The sequence below is a fragment of the Scardinius erythrophthalmus genome (genome assembly GCF_964197995.2).
Source record: "Scardinius erythrophthalmus genome assembly, chromosome: 17".
NCBI classification, from domain to species: Eukaryota; Metazoa; Chordata; class Actinopteri; order Cypriniformes; family Leuciscidae; genus Scardinius; species Scardinius erythrophthalmus.
In genome coordinates this window covers 4,691,602-4,713,092 of record NC_138237.1, presented here as the reverse complement: position 1 = coordinate 4,713,092, position 21,491 = coordinate 4,691,602, and the positions used below count along the sequence as shown (strand labels likewise).

At 34.4% G+C, this 21,491-nt stretch overlaps 1 protein-coding gene across 1 annotated transcript in view; it reads right to left on the bottom strand.

Annotated features, from left to right (window-relative positions):
- Positions 1-882: 882 nt before the first annotated feature.
- tcf4 (transcription factor 4) overlaps positions 883-21,491 on the bottom strand; it is a gene marked incomplete at its 5' end in the record, with an annotated part of 189,241 nt that continues 168,632 nt past the window's right edge. Inside the window, 5 exon segments of the mRNA XM_081389990.1 lie at positions 883-1,020; positions 3,163-3,322; positions 6,166-6,395; positions 8,603-8,753; positions 12,012-12,132. Coding sequence (XP_081246116.1) covers positions 3,186-3,322; positions 6,166-6,395; positions 8,603-8,753; positions 12,012-12,132 — 639 coding nt within the window. The 3' untranslated portion in view covers positions 883-1,020; positions 3,163-3,185.

Here is a 21,491-nt window from a genome sequence, read left to right as displayed (position 1 = left end):
ATACTTTTTTTACCTTTTTACTTTTTTTTTTTTTTTTTTAAATCCCAGGCCGCAAAAAACCTGACTGCATAGACCTAATGACTAACGTTTTCCTAAGCTTGCATCCTAGAAAGTTCTGATAATGTTCTCCTCCAGTTGTGTGATGATATGAGCTCTAAAAGGCACATTGGTTGAAGTTTAGTCATGTTAAAATTGCATCTTCGGGGTCCGGAAGGGCTTGAGGAGAGAAGGAGGAACGAATGAACGAAGAGAGAAATGACCTAATGAAGCGCATCTGACCTCTAAAGTGACCGCGAGGTCTTCAAGAGCAAAGCTGCGTTCGCTGACGGTCCGGTGAAGGAACGCTCTGGCCTCTAAACCTTCTGCTGGTTTCAAAGCAGCGTGACGTCCCATGCCAGCTTTTTTTTTTTTTGGGGGGGGGGGGGGGTGAAGAAGTAAAATAACATTATTGCAAACGGTTTTGTGAAATTCTACAGCCTAATTCCGTCGTGCGTTTGATTGACAGCCCCTCTCGTCCCAAGGTTCCGATTCGGAATTTTCAGAGTTCTATTCTTCCGCGAGGAGTTCCGTGAGGCACAGCTACAAAAGTTCCACAGTGTGGACAGGATTGCCATTGAAATCAGAGGGCTGGTCTCGAGTCGACCTCCAAACGTCTGTACAACTTCATGATATGTTTGAAGAATCCTCCGTCTGTCTGTCTGCACCTTTCAAATCTTGTGTGTGTGTGTGTGTGTGTGTGTGTGTGTGCATAAAAACGTCTTCTTTTTGAACTGGGAATGCTCGGAGGAAGATATAGACAGCCATCCCACGTGACTCTGCCGTGTTTCCGTAATTTACAGTAGATATATATATATATATATATCCGCACAGATGGCGTGAGGAACAGGAACACATAGAAGTTGGTCGGTCAGATGGAAGTTTGATTGATTGGTTGATTGTTTGACTGACGTTCAGGGGCAGAAATAACGCTGTCAAAGGAAGTGATCGCTCATCATTTTGATGAATTCTGGCAGCTTTGACCTGATAGAGAGAGAGGGAAGTTAACATATAGTACATATTCATATAGTACAGTATCGCAAACACGCTTAAAAAGTGGTGATGGAAAAAATATGAGAGGTATTTCAATGTTTTCACATTCTCTCGCAAACATTTCAGTGCAAAACGTCTGCGAGAGAACAAACGCAAAAGCATTAACATAATTTTTCTCATTTTTTTTCCCATAGATGTAGATTTTCACATTTAATCATAGATTGTGTAATGAAAAAAATACTGTAATTACGGTCATGCAAAAAACATAAATAAAAGTATTTTCATTAATGCAACACAGTAATGAAAATTATACTTTATGGACACGATGATTTTGTTATATTAAATTCAGCAAAATTTAAATGCAATATGAGTAAATATCACACCTAATACTGTTATTTAAAAAATCCCTAGCAATCTCTAATAAATTTGTGTTGATTTTAGGTTCAAATATAAAAAGTGGATCAAACTGACACATCAAATCAAACTACAGATTCTACAATTTAAAGATTATATATATATATACCCTAAAGAATAATATAATGTCATGCAAAACAAGTTGATAGTCCTAAAAATATGCTTCATATTCTTTATAAAAATATAATTTCTTCGTTCTTTTTTTCTGTTGATTTCTCGAATATTTAAATAAAACAAAGGTTAATGAAGTACAGTAGTGGCTTAAAGTGATTGTTAATGACCCTAAAAGTTCATTTAAACCATTAAAATATGAGGAAAATATTTTATTATATTTGTATAATATTTTATTAATTATTAAAATGATTGAATATGAATTATTTTCATTTTTGTTTAATATGAGGGAAGAACAAAACACTAATTTTGTACGGTATTTATCTGACAAAATTATTTGACAAAAAAAAAAGGCAGAAAAAGAAAAAGCTGACATTATCAGTTAATAATATTTGGTTGGTTCTCTCTTATTTTTGCATTTTGATAAATTCTTTGTATTATTGTCAGCACAATTTGTCATGTTTCATTGCGTTATTACCAAAAATAAAACAATCGACTGCAAGCACAACTAAGTATGTTTACAAAATGCTTACAAAAAATATGCTTACAAAATCTTGACATATTTAATAATTTGAGTGAAGGGTGAAGATGTCAGTTTTGGCCACTACTGTACGTTTTACAGAAACACTATTTCAGTCTATCTACCTCAACATTTCACATTGAATTCAGTTACTTGCCATGTGCAATGTGAAATGTACTAGCAATATCTGAGTGAAAATGATTTTTCAGTGCATATTTCATCTGTATATTTCAGTGCATATTGCATAAATGATCTGATACTGATTTGACTCTCAAAAAACAGATCTTTCCTCTCTACTTTCCATACAGCACGCCTCTAAAAATGTGATCTTTAAAAATATCTACGGAGAATATTTGCTTAATTCTATCATGAAATATGCAAATGATTCCAGATGAAAGAACTGGGTTTAATTCACACCTTCAATTCTACCTTAATTATACGCTGTAAACTCATTACCGGCACATTACAGTCACTTACACGGGGAACATGAACCTTTGGAATCTGTTCACACCCATAATGCCATGTGAACATTGCACTTTTCAGATGTTATCTGACTGTACACACACTCACAGTATAAAAAAAACAAACAAACAATAAAACATATCATAAACATCTGAATGAAATGGTCAGTGATATTGTGTACATGAACCTTTTAATGTTCAAATGTGCATTGTGTACAAATATCATCCTTTAGCTTTATTAATTGAATCTATTGTGAATTAATAAAATTGAGTCTATAGTTTGAAAGCAAAATCTATATGTTATAACCCACACATACGGCCAATCTGTTGTTAAAATGCGCCCATTGTTACACTTTTATAGGTTATTATTCGGATTTGTTTTTGTTGCCACCAACAGAAAACCAGTCCGTTGAGTTACAGTGGCATGAGACCAATGAGGGGAAACCCAAACGTTCTGCATCACTTTGCCCAATAATTCTGTTCAATCGTGCCAAAGTTTGAGACAAAACACGTGATTGCAGGGAAAAAGCTTGTTTGCTCAAACCGAATTGGAGGTTTTGGTTTGGGTTAAAGGCACATCATGGGACATGTACAACAGCAGATTAGTGTAGAGTGAAATATTCTGACCATTTACGGGGGGGTGTGGCTCTTTACATTTGTCCCATGGGATTGGACGCCTCGCCCATGCTGTGGTGGGAACCGGCCAATGAGAGCGCAGGACCGTCCGACGACCCCTTCTCCTCTTCTCGTCTCTTCAGACACGCCGCTTTTGGATTGAGATTACGCTCTGGAACGAGAACACACACACACACACACACACACACACACACACACACACACACACACAGAGTCACTCGAGTGCAATGGTTTACTGCGGTTAACAGTGTGTGCAGGAGGAGAAATACGGTTTCACGGATACGCCGCCATCAAGAGGGACGAAAGTGTCATTACGGCCGAACACAAGCAACATTTGGTGCAGGATTTACTTTAAGACACTTTTCACTTGTACATTTCACAAATAATTACCAAGAAACGACAAGTAACACATGGAATTTAACGTGAAATTTAGCAATTTTCTTGTAAAACGTATTCCAATAATTTGTTTAATTTGCAACTTCAAAAAATATTTTTTTATAGTGTAAAAGACTTTAATATTTCTAATATCATTGAAAAATAATATTACTTACAATGATTAATATTATAAGATATAATATTAATAATTTTAATATATATATAGTTTATATATTATTAAATATAAACAATATGAAATTGTTTATTTTAAATATAGATAATATTTTTTTATAGAGTAGAAGAAATCATATATATATATATAAATGATTATTATAATGATATTCTAAATATATAATACTAAGCTATATTATTAAATATAAAAAATAAAATTGCTTTCTTTTAATAGTATTATAAATAAAATATAATTTTTCAACATAATTTTGACTATTAATTATAAATAATTACCGGTACTATATTATTATTATTATTTTTTTTTAATTTGGGGAAACACTTAATATTATTATTTATAAAATATTAATAAAACAATAAATATATTAATATTTACAGTATCATTGAAACATAATATTATTTACAATTATTAATCATATTTGAAATATAATAATAATAATATTAAATTGTGTATATAATAAAAAATATAGTTATTTTATTAAATATAAATAATATAACATTTTTCTCATTATTGTAAATAAAATAATATTAAATCTAAACGTTATTTTGACATATGAATCATTATAAATAATTATTACTCTATTAATTGTATTTGCAATAATCCAATTTTTAGGAAAAGAAAAACACAGTCCGAGCAAACAGTGACAAAAAATATAAAGAGATGTTAAAAATCATAGTTAATATTACTTTCTGGTTCACTGGTCATGCTGGAAATGGAAGGTGAAGTGGAGAGCAATGCATTGTGGGATACAGTATTCAATGAACTGCAGGATATACACTGATTGTAGGATGGGTCATGCTCTTACAGGGTTACTTCTCCCAGAAATGAAAGTTCTGTCAGTAATTACTCTCCCTCATGTTGTTCCAAACCCGTAAGACTTTCGTTCATCTTCGGAAAACAAATGAAGATATTTTTGATTAAAGGTCCCGTATTATGCCCCTTTTCACAAGATGTAAAATAAGTCTCTGATGTCCCCAGAGTGTGTATGTGAAGTTTGAGCTCAAAATACCCAACAGATCATTTTTTACAGCATGTTTAAATTGACATTTTTTGGGGCTCAGAAAAACGACCTGTTTCAGTGTGTCCCCTTTAAATGCAAATGAGCTGCTGCTGGACGGCACAGGGGGCGGAGCTTCATGAGCTCGTGCTCAGTCTGTCAGGAAAAATTCATCTCACGGAATGATGATAATATCAGAAACTCTCAGTAACGGTGTTCATTTCGAGTCGGACAATAATGGCTACAGAGTCAGAGTGCTGTATAGAGATGGAACAGGTATAGTTTAGTAGTTTAATTACGGTTATTATAACGTATTTGTCATCTGCTTGTATGTATCCATTATTAATAGCCTACAAGTCTGCTGTCTGTATGATGATCAAACATGTACTGATGAGTTTAATAAAGTTTATTGTACATCACACAAAAGATGAAGCGTCAGTTTTACTTCAGAAAATCACCGTAAGAGCTGAGTAAACACAGTAGGCTAAGTTATAAGAAGTGCGCAAGTAGCCAGTAGAGTTGAGGGAGCATTCCTGTGGGCGGAGGTTAGTCAAGAAACGGTTCTGGTGATGTCACTAATGCAGGAAGTAGAGGGGTGTAGTCCAAACGAGCCGTTCATTGTAGTCGACTTCTGTTAAATAAAATATCTTGCTTGGCATTGAACTTTGAGCTTTATAAATTTTACAGATATTATTTATACTCTAACAGCAACATTACACACTAACTAAAGTTTGAAACATGGGATCACAAAGAACGGGACCTTTAAATCTGAGAGCTGGATCACTCCTCCATAGGCTTCTCTGTTAGTGAAACTTGTCGGCCCAGAAAGATAGTAAAGGCAATGTTTAAAATAGTCCAAGTGTAACAGCGCAGCGCTTCTGGGTTGTACGTCAGAACGTAGGCTCACTATTGGCCAGCATCACACACATCGCACACATGACCAGCGTCGGCCAATAGTGAGCCTCCGTTCTGACGTACGACCCAGAAGCGCTGCGCTGTTACACTATGTGAACTCACTCAGAGGAACACAGAAGAACATGAAGAGTTGAATAAAGTCGTTATTTTTGCACACAAAAAGTATTCTCGTCACTTGATAAACTTAAGTTTGAGTCACTGTAGTCACTTGGACTATTTTAAACATTGTCTTTCTGGGCCGGCAAGTTTCAATCACACAGAAGCCTATGGAGGCGTGATCCAGCTCTCAGATTTAATCAGAAATATCTTCATTTGTTTTCTGAAGATGAGCGAAAGTCTTACGGGGTTGAACACCATGAGGGAGAGTGATTACTGACAGAACGAACCCTTTAACTCTTCTGGTTCCTATGCATCAGTATTTCATCCTTTGTAACGCTTGGGTTATATACAGTATGCATGTTGTTTTTGTCTCAGTGCAGTGTTCAGTGTTTGTCATGGCAATAATGAAGGCACTGACCTCGGACCTGCTGCTCGAGGCTGAGGATGACTGCGACGGCCTGGTGCAGGATCAGGAGTTTGGTCTGGGGTTTGTCACTCTTCAGGTGGAGTTGCACCATCCGGCCCAGCTCTTTGAAGGCCTCGTTGATGTCGCGCACGCGCAGCCGCTCGCGGGCGTTATTAGCCATCCGCCGCTCCTTCTCGCGCTCCAGCTTCTGCTCCGGCGTCAGGTCCTCGTCGTCGTTGTTACTGTGGGTTTAACACGGACCAGAGCGCTGTCTCACTACTGTACTCGTACTGTATCATCTCTCTCTGGGACACACTCAGTCCAGCACACCTACACTGCACTTCATCAGCAGGAAATACTTAAAGAAGTTAGAATAGATTTCAAAACTATATCAAATTATCTATAGAAAAAGTATATAAAATACTAAATATATCAAGTATATAAGATATAATAGATACAAAAAGTATATATAATTCTAGATGTATACAGTATATAAAAAGAGACAGTATAATAGATTCATCAAATACTAGATAAATAGAGTATAAAAAGTACATAAAAAGGAAATAGATACAAAAAGGTTTTTTTTTTAGATATATAAAGTATGTAAAAAGTTATAATAGATTTAAAAAGTATATAAAAGACTAAATATATCCAGAATATAAAAAGATAGATAGAAAAAGTATATATAATTCTATCTATATATAAAAAGATACAGAATAATAGATTAAAAATTCATATAAAATACTAATTAAATGGAATATAAAATGTAAGTATATATAATTATATATATATAAAAAGTATATAAAAGAGACAGTATAATAGATTCATCAAATACTAGATAAATGGAATATAATAAGTGCATAAAAAGAAAATAGATACAAAAAGTATTTTTTTTGTTAGATATATAAAGTATGTAAAAAGTTATAATAGATTCTACAAATAGATTCTGGAAATTCTACAATTACAGATATTTAAAGGTATAAAAGTATATACAAAGGTATATCAAATTCTCTCTCTCTATAAATATATGGTTTGATAATAGAGATATAATAGATACAAAAAGTATATAAAATACTAGATATATAGTATATAAAGTATATAAGAAGATATAGTAAAGAACATAAAATTCAAGATTGAATGCTAGAAGATCATGTTATCTCTAGCAGTGCATCCCTGGACAATTTTATGCTGATTTTAGGTTATAAAAAGATGCTACAGATTTCTACACAAAAACCAACAAAACTTAAGATAAGAAAGAGAAATCACACATCAAGTCACAAATATCGTCTCTTGAAATTTGAATCGAATGAGTTGAATCGAATTGGTCATTCCAGGTGGAAATCTATAAACCCTGTCCGGCGTTTATCCTGGAAATGTCTGGGAATGTTGGGATGAATTTGGGATCCAGGACGTTCCCTACTCTCATGTGAGATGAGAAACAACTAAAACCCGGCTCAAGACCGGAGGAGATGCTGAACAACCCAAGCGAGTCCTGAAGACAGATCATTAAGAGAAGCACATGTGCTCTGACTAATGTATGAGCAGACGCTAATTATGTGTGTTTATTATAAAACTCTTCTGTATTATTAAATACAGAAACGTTAATAAATGCTGTAAAATATATTTACTCATTGTTAATGTTAGATATTGTCAGTGGTATGTTATAGTTTAATATTAATTCATATGTTGAATTAGTTTTAGTTTTATATTTTCAGTGTAATTTTATATTTTTATTTTTAAATTTTAGTTAAAGTTTTAGTTATTTTGCTGTTATTCAAGTTTAAATTTTGTCTATATAGTTTTTATTCATTTTCATTTCAGTCAATCAAAATGTTATGGTATTTTAAAACTTTTATTTTATTTCATTTTAATATTTAAATTTGTTTTCTTTTACTTTTTAAATTTTATTTTATTTAAAAAAATTGTTTTATTTTACTTTAAACATTTTATTGTATTTTTAACTTTTATTTAACTTTGTAAATTTTATTGTATTTAAAAAAATATTTTACTTTTAATTTTTTTATTTTATCTTACTTTTTAAAATTCTATTTGATTTTATTTTACTTTTAAAATTCTATTATATTTTACTTTACTTTTTAAATTTAATTACATTTTTTATTTAATTTTACTTTAAAAATGTTATTGTATTTTTAACTTATATTTTATTTCACTTTTAAAATTCTATTTTATTTTTACTTTACTTTTTACATTTTATTGTATTTCTAAATTTTATTTTATTTTACTTTTAATCATTTAAAATTTTCTGTAAAGCTGCTTTGAAACGATGTTATTGTGAAAAGCCCTATAGAAATAAATGCGAGTCGAATTGAATTGAATTGGGTTTGTCATCTGTGCGTTTAGCTGCCTCTCAGAACACGCGTCACTTCATCAAAGTCCAGCGGGCGTTTGAATGAAGCGAAGCTCTGGTACAGTTTACCTAGATCTCGACCTCTCTAAAGCGTTCAGGTCCTTGTCCAGCTCCTCCTTGCTCTTCGCTCCCAGAGATTTACTGTCCTGAAGATTCTCATCTCCTTCATCTTCAGATTTGATCTCGGAGCTCACAGACGAGGTGCTCTGACCCTGAAGACCACTCGAGAGAGCTGGACACACACACACACACACACACACACACACACCGTTAGTGAGGAACATCTCCATCATCTCCTCCTCAAACATTATCATTCAGATCACCTGGACATTATTAAACGTCTGCATGAATTATTCTGTATATACAGCAGTGTCAGCAGAGAGAACATGAAAGAACAACAGAATGTGTGTGTGTGTGTGTGTGTGTGTGTGCAGCGGTGGGAGGATGAATGGAGTTCTAGAGTTGTTTCAGACAGCTGGTCAGACTGGATATGAGGAGAAGGAAGAGGAAACAAAAGCTTGATTCGGGACAGGCGATTATTCTCCTTCACGGCTGGTTTGATCTGGTTTGGTCTGGTTTGAACCGGTTTGATCTGGTTAAGGCTGGTGAAGTTTAACCAGGCTGGTTTCACGCTTCGCTGCTTACAGGAAATGACATCGCTGGGAAAGACACTGCGACTAATGGAAAGCACTTTATGAGGACGAGAGAAAGTTCTCCCTCAGCTTCAGAAAAGACTACCAAAGCATGGTACTTCATGGTACACATAAATATGGTAAAGAATGATTACCATATTCATATACTGTTATATTCAGAGATTTACTCTAGGGTGCTTCAAAGAACACTGCAGTGTTAGTTTGGCGGATGTCCAAAAACTCCACAATATTTTCATGGTTTATGCATAAAATTAAATCAAATTATAAAATACACATTTTTCATTACAAGCATATGCCAAAATAAACTAGAATATTCATTATGCCAAAATAGAACAATAATAAAAAAAAAATCATTACAAGTATACACCAAAATAAAATAAAACATTCATCATGCTAAAATAGAATAAAAAAATAAAAGAAAAGAAAAATATTCATTACAATTATGCCAAAATAAATACTATTAGTATAGATGAAATATATATATATATATTTTTTTTTTCATGGCATATGCATCAAATAATAATAATAAACAAATTGTGTTAAAAGTATATGCCAAAATAAAATAAAATAATAATTTTAGTTTTTTAAGTTTATTCCAAAAAAAAAAAAAAAAGTAAAACCAGTATTTCAAAGAATTATGTATTAGTAGATCTAAAAAACACAATAATATAACTTTTTTGGTACAGGCCTATAAATAAATAAATAAATAAATAAAAGATTTATTACTATTATTACTAAAAAATAATAGATATAAAAAACACAATAATATTACTTTTTGGTACACGCCTATAAATAAATAAATAACATTACCATAGTGTATGTCCAGAAATATGATATTACACTTATGAAGAAATACTGTGGTGGTACCATGACAGTGATATTAATCCTGTGTTACTTTAAAATATACCATGGTACTGACCTGAACATACTGTGCCAATATATTTACATATTTCCCCCGAGGCATCTCAAAGAATACTGTAATATTAGTTTGGTATATTATCATGGTACATGCCTACAAATAAATACATTTAATTAAAACCATGGTATCACATGGTAGTATGGTCACAAAACACAAAATGACCAGTTTACTTCAATCAGTAACTTCCCAAAAATATGATATTTTTCTTCAGGAAAAGTACTTTACTCGTAAATGAACACTGTAAAAAATGACTGTTGGTTTAACTTAAAAAAGTAAGTTACCTGGTTGCCTAAATTTTGAGTTACTTGAAATTAAATTGAGTTAATGCAATGAATGAGATTGCTTTAATAAATAGAAAGTCAAAATATTATGTTATCTGAACCACATTAATTATCTAAGTTGATTTGACAAAAGATAAAAATCATGAAAATCTATATTTTTTTTACAGTGTACACAAAAATGCTAATGTAGTAGAAACACAGACTATTACCCTAGTACATGCCTGAAATACCACGGTAGTGTTGCTATAAGAGCTCCGGCGGGATGAAAACCACATCGTGATTCATTCCTTCTGGATGCCATTCACAAATAATCATCTGTGATCCACAGTCCTATTATTTATAATGTTCTTTTTCATATTTTCCAGCACTCAGCACCTCATTAACTGTTTGGCTGGGTTTTCCAGAGAGGAGAGCGTTTGCCAAGATCTCCGTTCGGAGAGAGTAAGTGCTCCGCTTTTAAACCAGCCTGGAGTTTTTACGCCTCACTTCCCAGGTCATATACAATTTCCTTTTACATATTCATATTTGAAATATAGCGCATGGTTTAACGCACTCATAATTGTTCACACATTAGGCTGGAGGCCGGCCAGCGGACGCGGGGAAACGGGCAAATCAGCGCTTTAGCTTTAAAACCAACTCAGAGTCTCTTCTGCTCATCAAGGCCGCATTCATGTGATCAAAAATACAGTAAAATCAGCAAAATTATGAAATATTATTCCAATGTAAATCAGCTGTTTTCTATGTGAATATATAGTAAAGTGTAATTTATTCCTGTGATCAAAGCTGAATTTTCAGTCACATGATCCTTCAGAAATCATTCTGATATGATGATTTGATGCTATTGAGGGCCAAATTACTCTCTAATTAAATTAAGAATTTTAATCTAACCCTAAAAATATACAGTCAAACCAAAAATTAGACACCAGATATCATTTTTGATATTTTTTCACTAGTGTGATAGTTCATTAGTGTAAGTGAGGAGAGCAAAATAAAGTGTGACATTATACCCAATATAAACATTTGGGAGCAAAAATGATTGGGACACTTTGAGCTGATCATGTTTTGCTGAAGTGTGTTTTGTCTTTAATTGCTAATGCTCTTTTTACACACAGACTGAACAACATGAAGCATTGCTTGGTGATTGGTTGAGCTAAACTGGTATTATCTAATTGTGTAGTTAAATTTAACAGCTGACAGATATTCAACATAATTCATGTGTGAGACAGTCTAACAGAAGATGGACAAAACCAGTCAAATATCAACTGAGTCCTGCTCATATTTTATTATCGTTTTCTAAACTATAGCGAATAAACTGTGATAATGTGAGAAATGTTGAAGGTGTCTGAATACATTTAGGTTTGACTGTATATATGTGTGTGTGTATAGTATGAATATATTCATTTCCAGGCCTGGAATAGAAGAAATCCCAGATTTTTCCCTGTTCTCCATGAGCGTGGGAATATGCTATACGTGCATCTGTGTTTGTGAAGATGCTCTAAAATGGCGGCAGATGGAGAGAGAGAGAGAGAGAGAGAGAGAGAGAGGGTTGGCATTGAGCCCGTTCTGTGCCCACACTGTGCCAGCCTGAGTGTGTGTGTGTGTGTGTGTGTGTGTGTGTGTGTGTGTGTGTGTCTCACCCCTGTACGGGTCGGGCTGGCTGAGGTCGGGGGAAGTGGCCGACGGCACAGGAACCGACCCCTGATTGGTCACGATGGGATGAGCGGTCCTCAAACCCACACCGTCCTCACGATGGCCCACCTGGAAACACGCACACACACACAGAGAGAGAGAGAGAGAGATGTTACGAAACATCTAAAATGCAAATGCATTCGTTCAAAAGCATCTAAAATCATCTGGAACATTCAGTCCGTTGCACACACAGGCCTTAAAGTTCAGTGCGCTCATGAGCGGCCAACAGAGGGCGCCGTACACCTTCACAACACACACACCTCCATTTTACATCCTCACTCTCACTTCGGATTTATTTACTCTTAGTGTTTCTGTATATATATATATATTCTGCTCAGGATGCTGATTTTCTGCATGCATGGAAAACTGAATAATGAACAAAAACGAGCAGTGTGTGTGCAGAATAATACATCCCATAATGCAATGCACTCAATGTGCCATTTCCAATGTGAATGAAGGTTTTGATTTTTTGAATTAAAGTATTTATTAAAAAAAAATGTAAAATAAATATATAAACTCTTATTATGTATATAGTCAAGACGGGATATATATTTTTTTTAATTAAGTAAAAAAAAATTATAATAATTTATTAGTTACATATGACATTACCATACATTTATAAATCATATTATCATAAATAAAAAATATATTATAATTTTTTTTAATAATAATCATTGAAAAAAAAAAACCTAAATTAGTGCCAAGAGACAAATACAAACAAAATAATAATTAAAATAATATTTGAAACATATTTAAGAGTCAAGAAATGAACGAAATAATATAATAATAAAATGAAACATTAAATAATGATGTATTAGTTACATATGACTTACCGTTATTATTTATAAACAATTATTTATAATTACCATTATCATAAATACAAAATGTATTTTTTAAATTATTATTATTTTTTTATAAATATTGAAAATAATAATAAAGATACATACAAAAATTAGATAAGTGTCAAGAAAGAGAAAAATACAAACAAATTATTTAAACATAATTTTACAAATATTTGAAATAATTACTTTTTAAATAAAAACAAATTCAAAGTGTATTTCAAAACCCCCCGCTGATGTCACTTCTGGTGTGTGGGTCACACTGGATTGAGTTGCATTGTGGGATTGAGTGTTTCGCACAGCATGATTTTTGTACAGTATATACGGCATATTTTACCAAACATACACACAGAAAATCCTCATGCTACACACAACACACACACACACACACTACAGAGATAGTGTATGTGAACACAGCCAAACTCTCTCTCTCTCTCTCTCTCTCTCTCTCTCTCCTAATCTTTCTTCTTTCTCTGTTGGTGAAAACACTGTGAATTTATTCAGGCAGGTAAAATCCAAAGTAATGTCCCATGGTGCCGAGCGTGGAGCGGGCTGAGTCTGATCCATCTGTCTGCCATCACGTTCGCCAACACAACTGACAATTATCTTAATGCCCATATGCTTAATTGTGGGCTCCCTAATTCCCTGGATAATACACACATCCAGCAGGAATTGTGATTTGGCACAAGTTTGCTTCTCTTCGAGTCGCTCTGTTTTTGTTTTAAGGACACAATCTGAGAACCTGCGCAGTTTCTCTCTCTCTCTCGCTGTAATTCCGGTTAATCCGATGACAGTGTGGCGCTGGGACGCTTTTGTCTCCCGCTGGCTTCATGCAAATATCACGAAATGTCGCCGAAAGAAGATGGAAAGGTGGCATCGCAGCCAGTGTTATCTCAGTTTTAGTTATTAGCTTTATTTTTTTAACTTTAGTTTTCATGCTTTATTTTTCATTTTAGTAGTTTTAGTAAAAAAAAAAAATTATTTCAGTTTTAGCATTTATTTCCAGTCAATAGTTTTAATGCTTTTTATTGCCAAGGCAACATTTAAAATTTTAATTTCATTTAGGTTTTTCAACTAATATTTTTTTATTATTTTTTATTTGTGCACTTATTGTATTGCCTCCCCCTCCATCTCATATTTTAGTAATCAACATAAATTAGTTTAATTCGAAAATGTAAACAGTTGTGCAAACCGTTTTGAAATTAAACATGGAAACGGACGAGAGTTTTTGGATCATAGATTTAAAAGGGTAAAATGTGTAAAAATTAGGAGAAAGTACTAAAAAATATTGTCAAAATGAAGGATTGAAGGAATGAAAGGAGATTCAATTCTATGGAGATTTCTGAATTTTTTATCTATTTTAATCTAATGTTTATATTTTGTTGTGTTTTAGTTTTATTTCAATTAATGAAAATGATGGTTCATATATCCTTATGCACTATTTTATCATTTAATTCGTCATTATCGTGCTTTCTTTTGTGTTCTAAGAGAAACACGATCATGTTTAGGAGTAAATAATGACTGGATGTTCTTTTGTGGCCGAACGATCCTTTAAAAGTGATTGTGGGAAACTAATTCTCCCGGAGTTCCTGCAGTTTCTCAGTCTTGTAGTTAATTAGGGGGTTAGTCGTTAACCGAGACCTTCGAAGACTGATGGTGTTTATTTGTGTGTGTGTGTGTGTGTGTGTGTGTGTGAGAGAGAAAGGAGAGAGATGAGGACCAGACGTCCTACTGACAGCAGCACACACACACACACACACACACACACACACACACACACACACACACACACACACACACACACACACACACACACACACGGTTAAGAATATGAAAATCGGCCACATTGGCTCCAGAACACAAAAACTTAACGTAAGAAGTTTAAAAGTCTTTAAATGATCATATCAGACTTTATCCTTCCAAAGTTATTTAAAAGCGCTTTTATTTTGAAATAAAGGAGTCTGATGTTCTCCATGATGTTCCGTGAGGTTCTGTTTAGAACTCTAGGGTTCTTGGCTCAATTTCAAAGAAATCTTTATTCCAAAAAGGTTGTACATAAGGAGAAATGTTTAATGGGTTATTTAAATATTTTTCTAGTGATAAAGTTTGTTTACGAAATGTTTAATTCATAACATTTAATTCAATTATTAATTTTTACAAAATAATTTGGACTCCAAAATTGCCAGAAAATCAAAGAGGTATGTTCCAAATTTAAAGTGGATATCACAAAAATGTAGTTCGCTAAAAGGTTTTAAAATGCCATTTCTAGAGTAACACAATGTCCAATTTCAAAACGGTTTCCACGGAATGAATCTTGAGAGTTTAAGCTTTCGAATGATACCTAATTTATGATGATTACTAAAATATCTGAAAAATGTGCGGTATTAATTAACTAAATCCATAAAATGATGGAACCCATGAAAGGTTCTAAATATGAAACGCCAGACGGAACCCTTTAATATTCCATACAGAACCTTAAAGTTGTACAAAAAACAACATTTATGGAAACTAAACTGCTAAAACCACTCATCCTGACTATGACATCACAACTCATTAACATATGACCGCCCACATTTACCCTGATAAGCAACAGTTTGAACTGGCCAATCACAGCAGAGCTCATTTACATATGGAAATCTTTAACCCTCTGATGGTCCGCGGGGTCTTTTGGGACCCCAAATGACTTTTGCTCAAATTAAAAAAAATGTTCCCTTTGTCCAAATGGTATGAAACCTTCTACGGCTCTTAACACTTTCTAGATCTACAAAAAAAAAAATAAAGCGGAATGATATCTGTTTTTATGTTAGCGTGACAAAATTTGTCATCAAAATCAGAAACAACGCAGAACACATCGACAGAAATGACAGAAATAAAGTGGCACACTTCCACCAATTCAAAAAGCATCCACAATGCTGAATTATTTTGCTCACAACAAGCGCACACACACACACACACACACACATATAGAGGAATACATTTTTGAGACTATAAAAACTGTTCTCTTATCATTTGTAAAATAAAATCATCCAAAATTTAGTACCACCACAAAAATAAATTTGTGACACTGACACATTGAAAAATGTACACACACACACACACACACACACACACACACACACACACACACACACACTTGTAATGCTATAATTTGTCAAATAAAATCATCCAAAATGCAGTACCACCACAAAAATAAATTGGTGACACTAACACATTGAAAAATGCACACACACACACACACACACACACACACACACACACACACACACACACACACACACACACACACACACACACACACACACACACACACACACACACACACACACACACACACACACACACACACACACACACACACACACACACACACACACAGGAACATTTGTAAGGCTATAATGTGTCAAATAAAATCATCCAAAATGCAGTACCACCACAAAAATAAATTGGTGACACTGACACATTGAAAAATGCACACACACACACACACACACACACACACACACACACACACACACACACACACACACACACACACACACACACAGGAACATTTGTAAGGCTATAATTTGTCAAATAAAATCATCCAAAATGCAGTACCACCGCAAAACTAAATTGGTGAAACTGACACATTGAAAAATGCACACACACACACACACACACACACACACACACACACACACACACACACACACACACACACACACACACACACACACACACACACAGGAACATTTGTAAGGCTATAATTTGTCAAATAAAATCATCCAAAATGCAGTACCACCACAAAAATAAATTGGTGATACTGACACATTGAAAATGTAAACACACACACACACACACACACACACACACACACACACACACACACACACACACACACACACGCATACACACACAGGAACATTTGTAAGGCTATAATTTGTCAAATAAAATCATCCAATATGCAGTACCACCACAAAAATAAATTGGTGATACTGACACATTGAAAATGTAAACACACACACACACACACACACACACAGAGGAACATTTGTAAGGCTATAATGTGTCAAATAAAATCATCCAAAATGCGGAACCACTACAAATATAAAGTGGTGTGGTGACACTGGCACATCGACAATGTGTACTCACACACTCTCTCTCTCTCTCTTTATCTCTCAGACACACACACACACACACACACACACACACACACACACACACACACACACACACACACACACACACACACACACACACACACACACACACACACACACACACACACACACACACACACACACACACACACAATTGTGTGTGTCTAGAATCTAGAATTAGATTAAAAATAAACGATTGAAATAAATGATAAAATCTTAAGACTCCAACATTTCTCTTTGTAACATTTTGTTCAGGTTTGATTCTAATCATAATGTAACATTATTGAAAAACTGGGGGGTTTTTTGGTACAAAAAATGCTAAACTTTGACAAAAATATTTTATTTTTGTTATAATTGTGATTTTATAATATTTAGATATGAATCCAACTGAATCCAACTTGTGAAAAGATATCTTTCAGGTAGTCTAATAGCAAATAGCATATACTGGAGCTCTATAGCCATCTAGTGGTTAAAATGATTATTTTTTATTTTAAAACTGCATTTTCCAAAAAATGGGCAAAAATTTTACATTAAACCATTTAAAATTATCCATGTTATCCCCATGAATGAAAGTTATAAATCTGGGTCTTTTATAAAGTGAATTTTACATAAAATGCTGTTTTCTTGTAAAAAGGCTATTTAAATATTTATTTATTTATTTATTTATAGAAATTTAAAAAATATCATAAATTCTCCAAAAACTGCACAAATGTTGAGTAAAAACATTAACAAACAGAATAAAATTACATTTGTAAAAAAAAAAAATATTATCTTGTTACAAAATGAAATGTTATTGTCTGGGGTCTCTAGAGACCCCAAAGGACTCGAGTGTAGACATAAATAAGGACCATCAGAGGGTTAAAGGTACGGCAGCAAAATCAGTCCGTTTAATGGGTGGAAAATATGAATCTTGCACAAGAAACTTTGGTTTATGTTATATGTGGATTTAATTAAAAATATGACCTCCTTTTAAAAACCCCTCTTGATTTTAGAGAGTTTCTCTGGAAAGAAAGCGGTTCTTCTACGGTGGTCCAGGATCTCGTGACATCTGAGGCTCTACAGACGAGAACGCCAGACCTGGTTTTACCAAATTCCTCTGAACTACAAAAAAACAGGACAAATTCACGGAGCGCCTTCAAAGCAGGAGAGGAAATTGCTTCCCGGTGACTCTATTGAATTAAGATGCTTTATTTCTACACAGACGCACACCGATTCAAACTAGAGTCTGGAAACATCTCGTTCTTCATCTCAGACTCAGATGATTCTGAACAATAGTGCAGTGATGAAAGAGTTATGAAAAATGATGTTCTTCCTCAGTATTTTGCTGTTGTAAACGTTCTGTTTTCCGTTTGTGCTTAAAATGAGGAAAAATATGCGTTTCCCTTTAAATTAAGTTTATTTTTCTGAGCTCATATTTTTCCTGATTTTAAGCATAAACTCATCTGATACATTTTTTTATTTATGTATTTTTCAAAAGTTCAAGTTTTACGACTTGCTTCTCCAGTAAATGTATCTTGATTTAAGAAAATGTATATTTGTACTGGAAAACAAGACTAAATAGAGCAAGAATGAAAACTCTCTTATATTTATATACATTTTAATTCAAATCTGTGAAACAATTTAGATGCATGTTTAATCGTGTGATTTGTGGGTTCTGTATGTGTGTGTGTGTGTGTGTGATTTCAAAGTTACAGGCCAAATTCAACATCCATCCATCAAACGGCCGAACAATAGAGTGACAGGGTTATAGTCCTAAAAATAAACCAGACAAAAGCTGGAACCAGAAGAGAAACGCCAGCGAGAACCAGCGCAGGAAACGCATCACGGTTCACCGTCACGTTAGCGAATCAACTTCCTGTGTGAGACGAAGGCCTGATGAGGAGGATCTCAAACACAATACTGTGTTACAGTGAAGAGGTCACGGGGGTCAAACCAGACAAACTGATATCATCAGATCTACAGCAAGAAATATATTATCAAAACATTTACAATATGAAGAAAACGGAATCTAATAAATAAACTAAATTATACAAATACAAAATATATAAATGAAAAATATTACATTAAACAAAAATATTACAAATATTAAAGATAAGATTAAATAAATAACATGAAATAAAAAAAATGGTACAAATAATTCGTAAATGAGTCAAAATATGTCTGTTTGACTGTTATTACAGTATGTGTGTGTGTGTGTGTTTGTGTGTGTCTCTGTATCTGTGTGTGTGTGTGTGTGTGTGTGTGTGTGTGTGTGTGTGTGTGTGTGTGTGTGTCATTGACCGTGATCTCTGCTGTCTGTCAGTGCGACTGTTTTTCCCAGACAAACTCTCAGCATTTCTTTCCCATGACTTCATAAATCTGCAGCGCACACACACACACACACACCACACACACACACACACACACACACCACACACACACACACACACACACACACACACACACACACACACACACACAGACACAGACACAGACACAGACACACACACACACACACACACACACACACACACACACACACAGACACACACACACACACACACACACACACACACACACACACACACACACACACACACACACACACACACACACACACAAAAAAAAAAACAGACACACACACACACACACACACACACACACACACACACACACACACACACACACACACACACACACACACCACACACACACACACACACACACACACACACACACACACACACACACACACACACAGCTGTTGTCTGGCAGATAGACACAGCACTGGTTCGCATGTTTTTTCACAGGTTTACAGGTTTGCATATTTTCATGAAAGCAATAATGATATTATGAACATATGAACATGCTTCAAACGCACAGAAGCTGTTTTTCAATTTAGAACTTTGAATCAAATTAAATTTGGCACATTTTCCATAAGATCTTTTAAGCCATTAATGTATACAATTCAAATGTTTAAAAAAAAAAGGCGATTCATAATGATAAAGTATAAGTAACGATTGAGACAATGCTATAAAATAATGAATATTATAATTATATTTTATATTATAACTATAATACAATTTATATTTTACTATAATTTATATGCATATACTAATTATTTAAATGGATGTAACAATAGTCCAGTAAATGGGACCGAAGCGTTTCTGAATAAATTGCGTATAAAGAGTGCAGGAATCATGATTTTTTTGTTTCTATATAAAACGAGTCCCGCTTAAAGTTGCTTCTGCGCTCTACACTGTCACTCATCACGTGACCGTTTGAAAGAATCACGTCTGTGTGTTCCTGAAGGATATGAGGCTCAGCGGGAACAGACACTGAAGCTTTCATGTGGATCTGCAGCACCAGGGGGCGCCGGAGAGCCGCTAAACACACCGTATGAGTGTGTGTGTGTGTGTGTGTTGTGGAAAAGTGTGATGACAAAGCGGGCTCTGTACGGGCTGCGTTTCCACGGCGATGGGAGAGGCGAGTCTGAGCAGCGAATAGTGCGTCTTTGTGCGTCCCAGACACACACACACACACACACACACACGGCGTAATTACGTGCTGTTTCCTGTGTTGTAGTCATGGCTGGCTGTTTGTGCGTCTCTGTGGTCCTAAACACCATGTTCTCAGCTGAGAAAAGCTCTGCAGATTTACTCGCTCTTACAAACCTCACCTGAGTCTCCTGAAGGACGAGATCATCCTTCAACTGGTTTAGCGGGCAAACACACACCAGCAGGAAGGAGAAATCCTTTTAATATCTCACGTGATTCTCAAAATGAACCGATCTGAGCTGCTCCACATTTATTGCATATTTCTCATTTGAGTGTTAGGGTTCGGGTTAGTAGAGTAAGTTGACTTGTAGTTGCAAAGTTACTCTTAGTTAGTGGTAGAATGTCTAAAGTTGACCATCGAAATAAAGTTTTACTGAACAGCTACTTATTAACTCCGTTAACGAAGATAAATAAATCCTGTACTAACGAATGTATTTGTCATTGTTGGTTAAAGTCAGTAAATGCATTGACTAACATTAACTAACGAGGCCGTGAAATGTTACCCAGAAAATGATTTCAACGTTCCCTCAGTTTGTAAACACAAACATCAATGTTTACAGTGTGATCATTTACAGTGGACGCGTTTTGGCATAAAATGTTCTTTAAAACTGAATCATGAACCATAGAGTTCTGTATAGAACTGCACTGAACCTTTTTTTTCTAAGAATGTCGTCAACAAGATGTAAACATGAAAGCAAATGTGCAAATTTCTGTGAATAAAACCTCTTTTTTTCATCCAGTAAAAGCATCTAAAACCCCTCAGATCAGTTCTGAACTCGTGTGTTTTATCGCTGCATGTTTATTGTTTTCTTCTGTGAGTGTGTGAGTGCTGAACTCTTTCTCTCTCTCTCTCTCTCTCACACACACACACACACACACACACACACACACACACACACACACACACAGTAAGC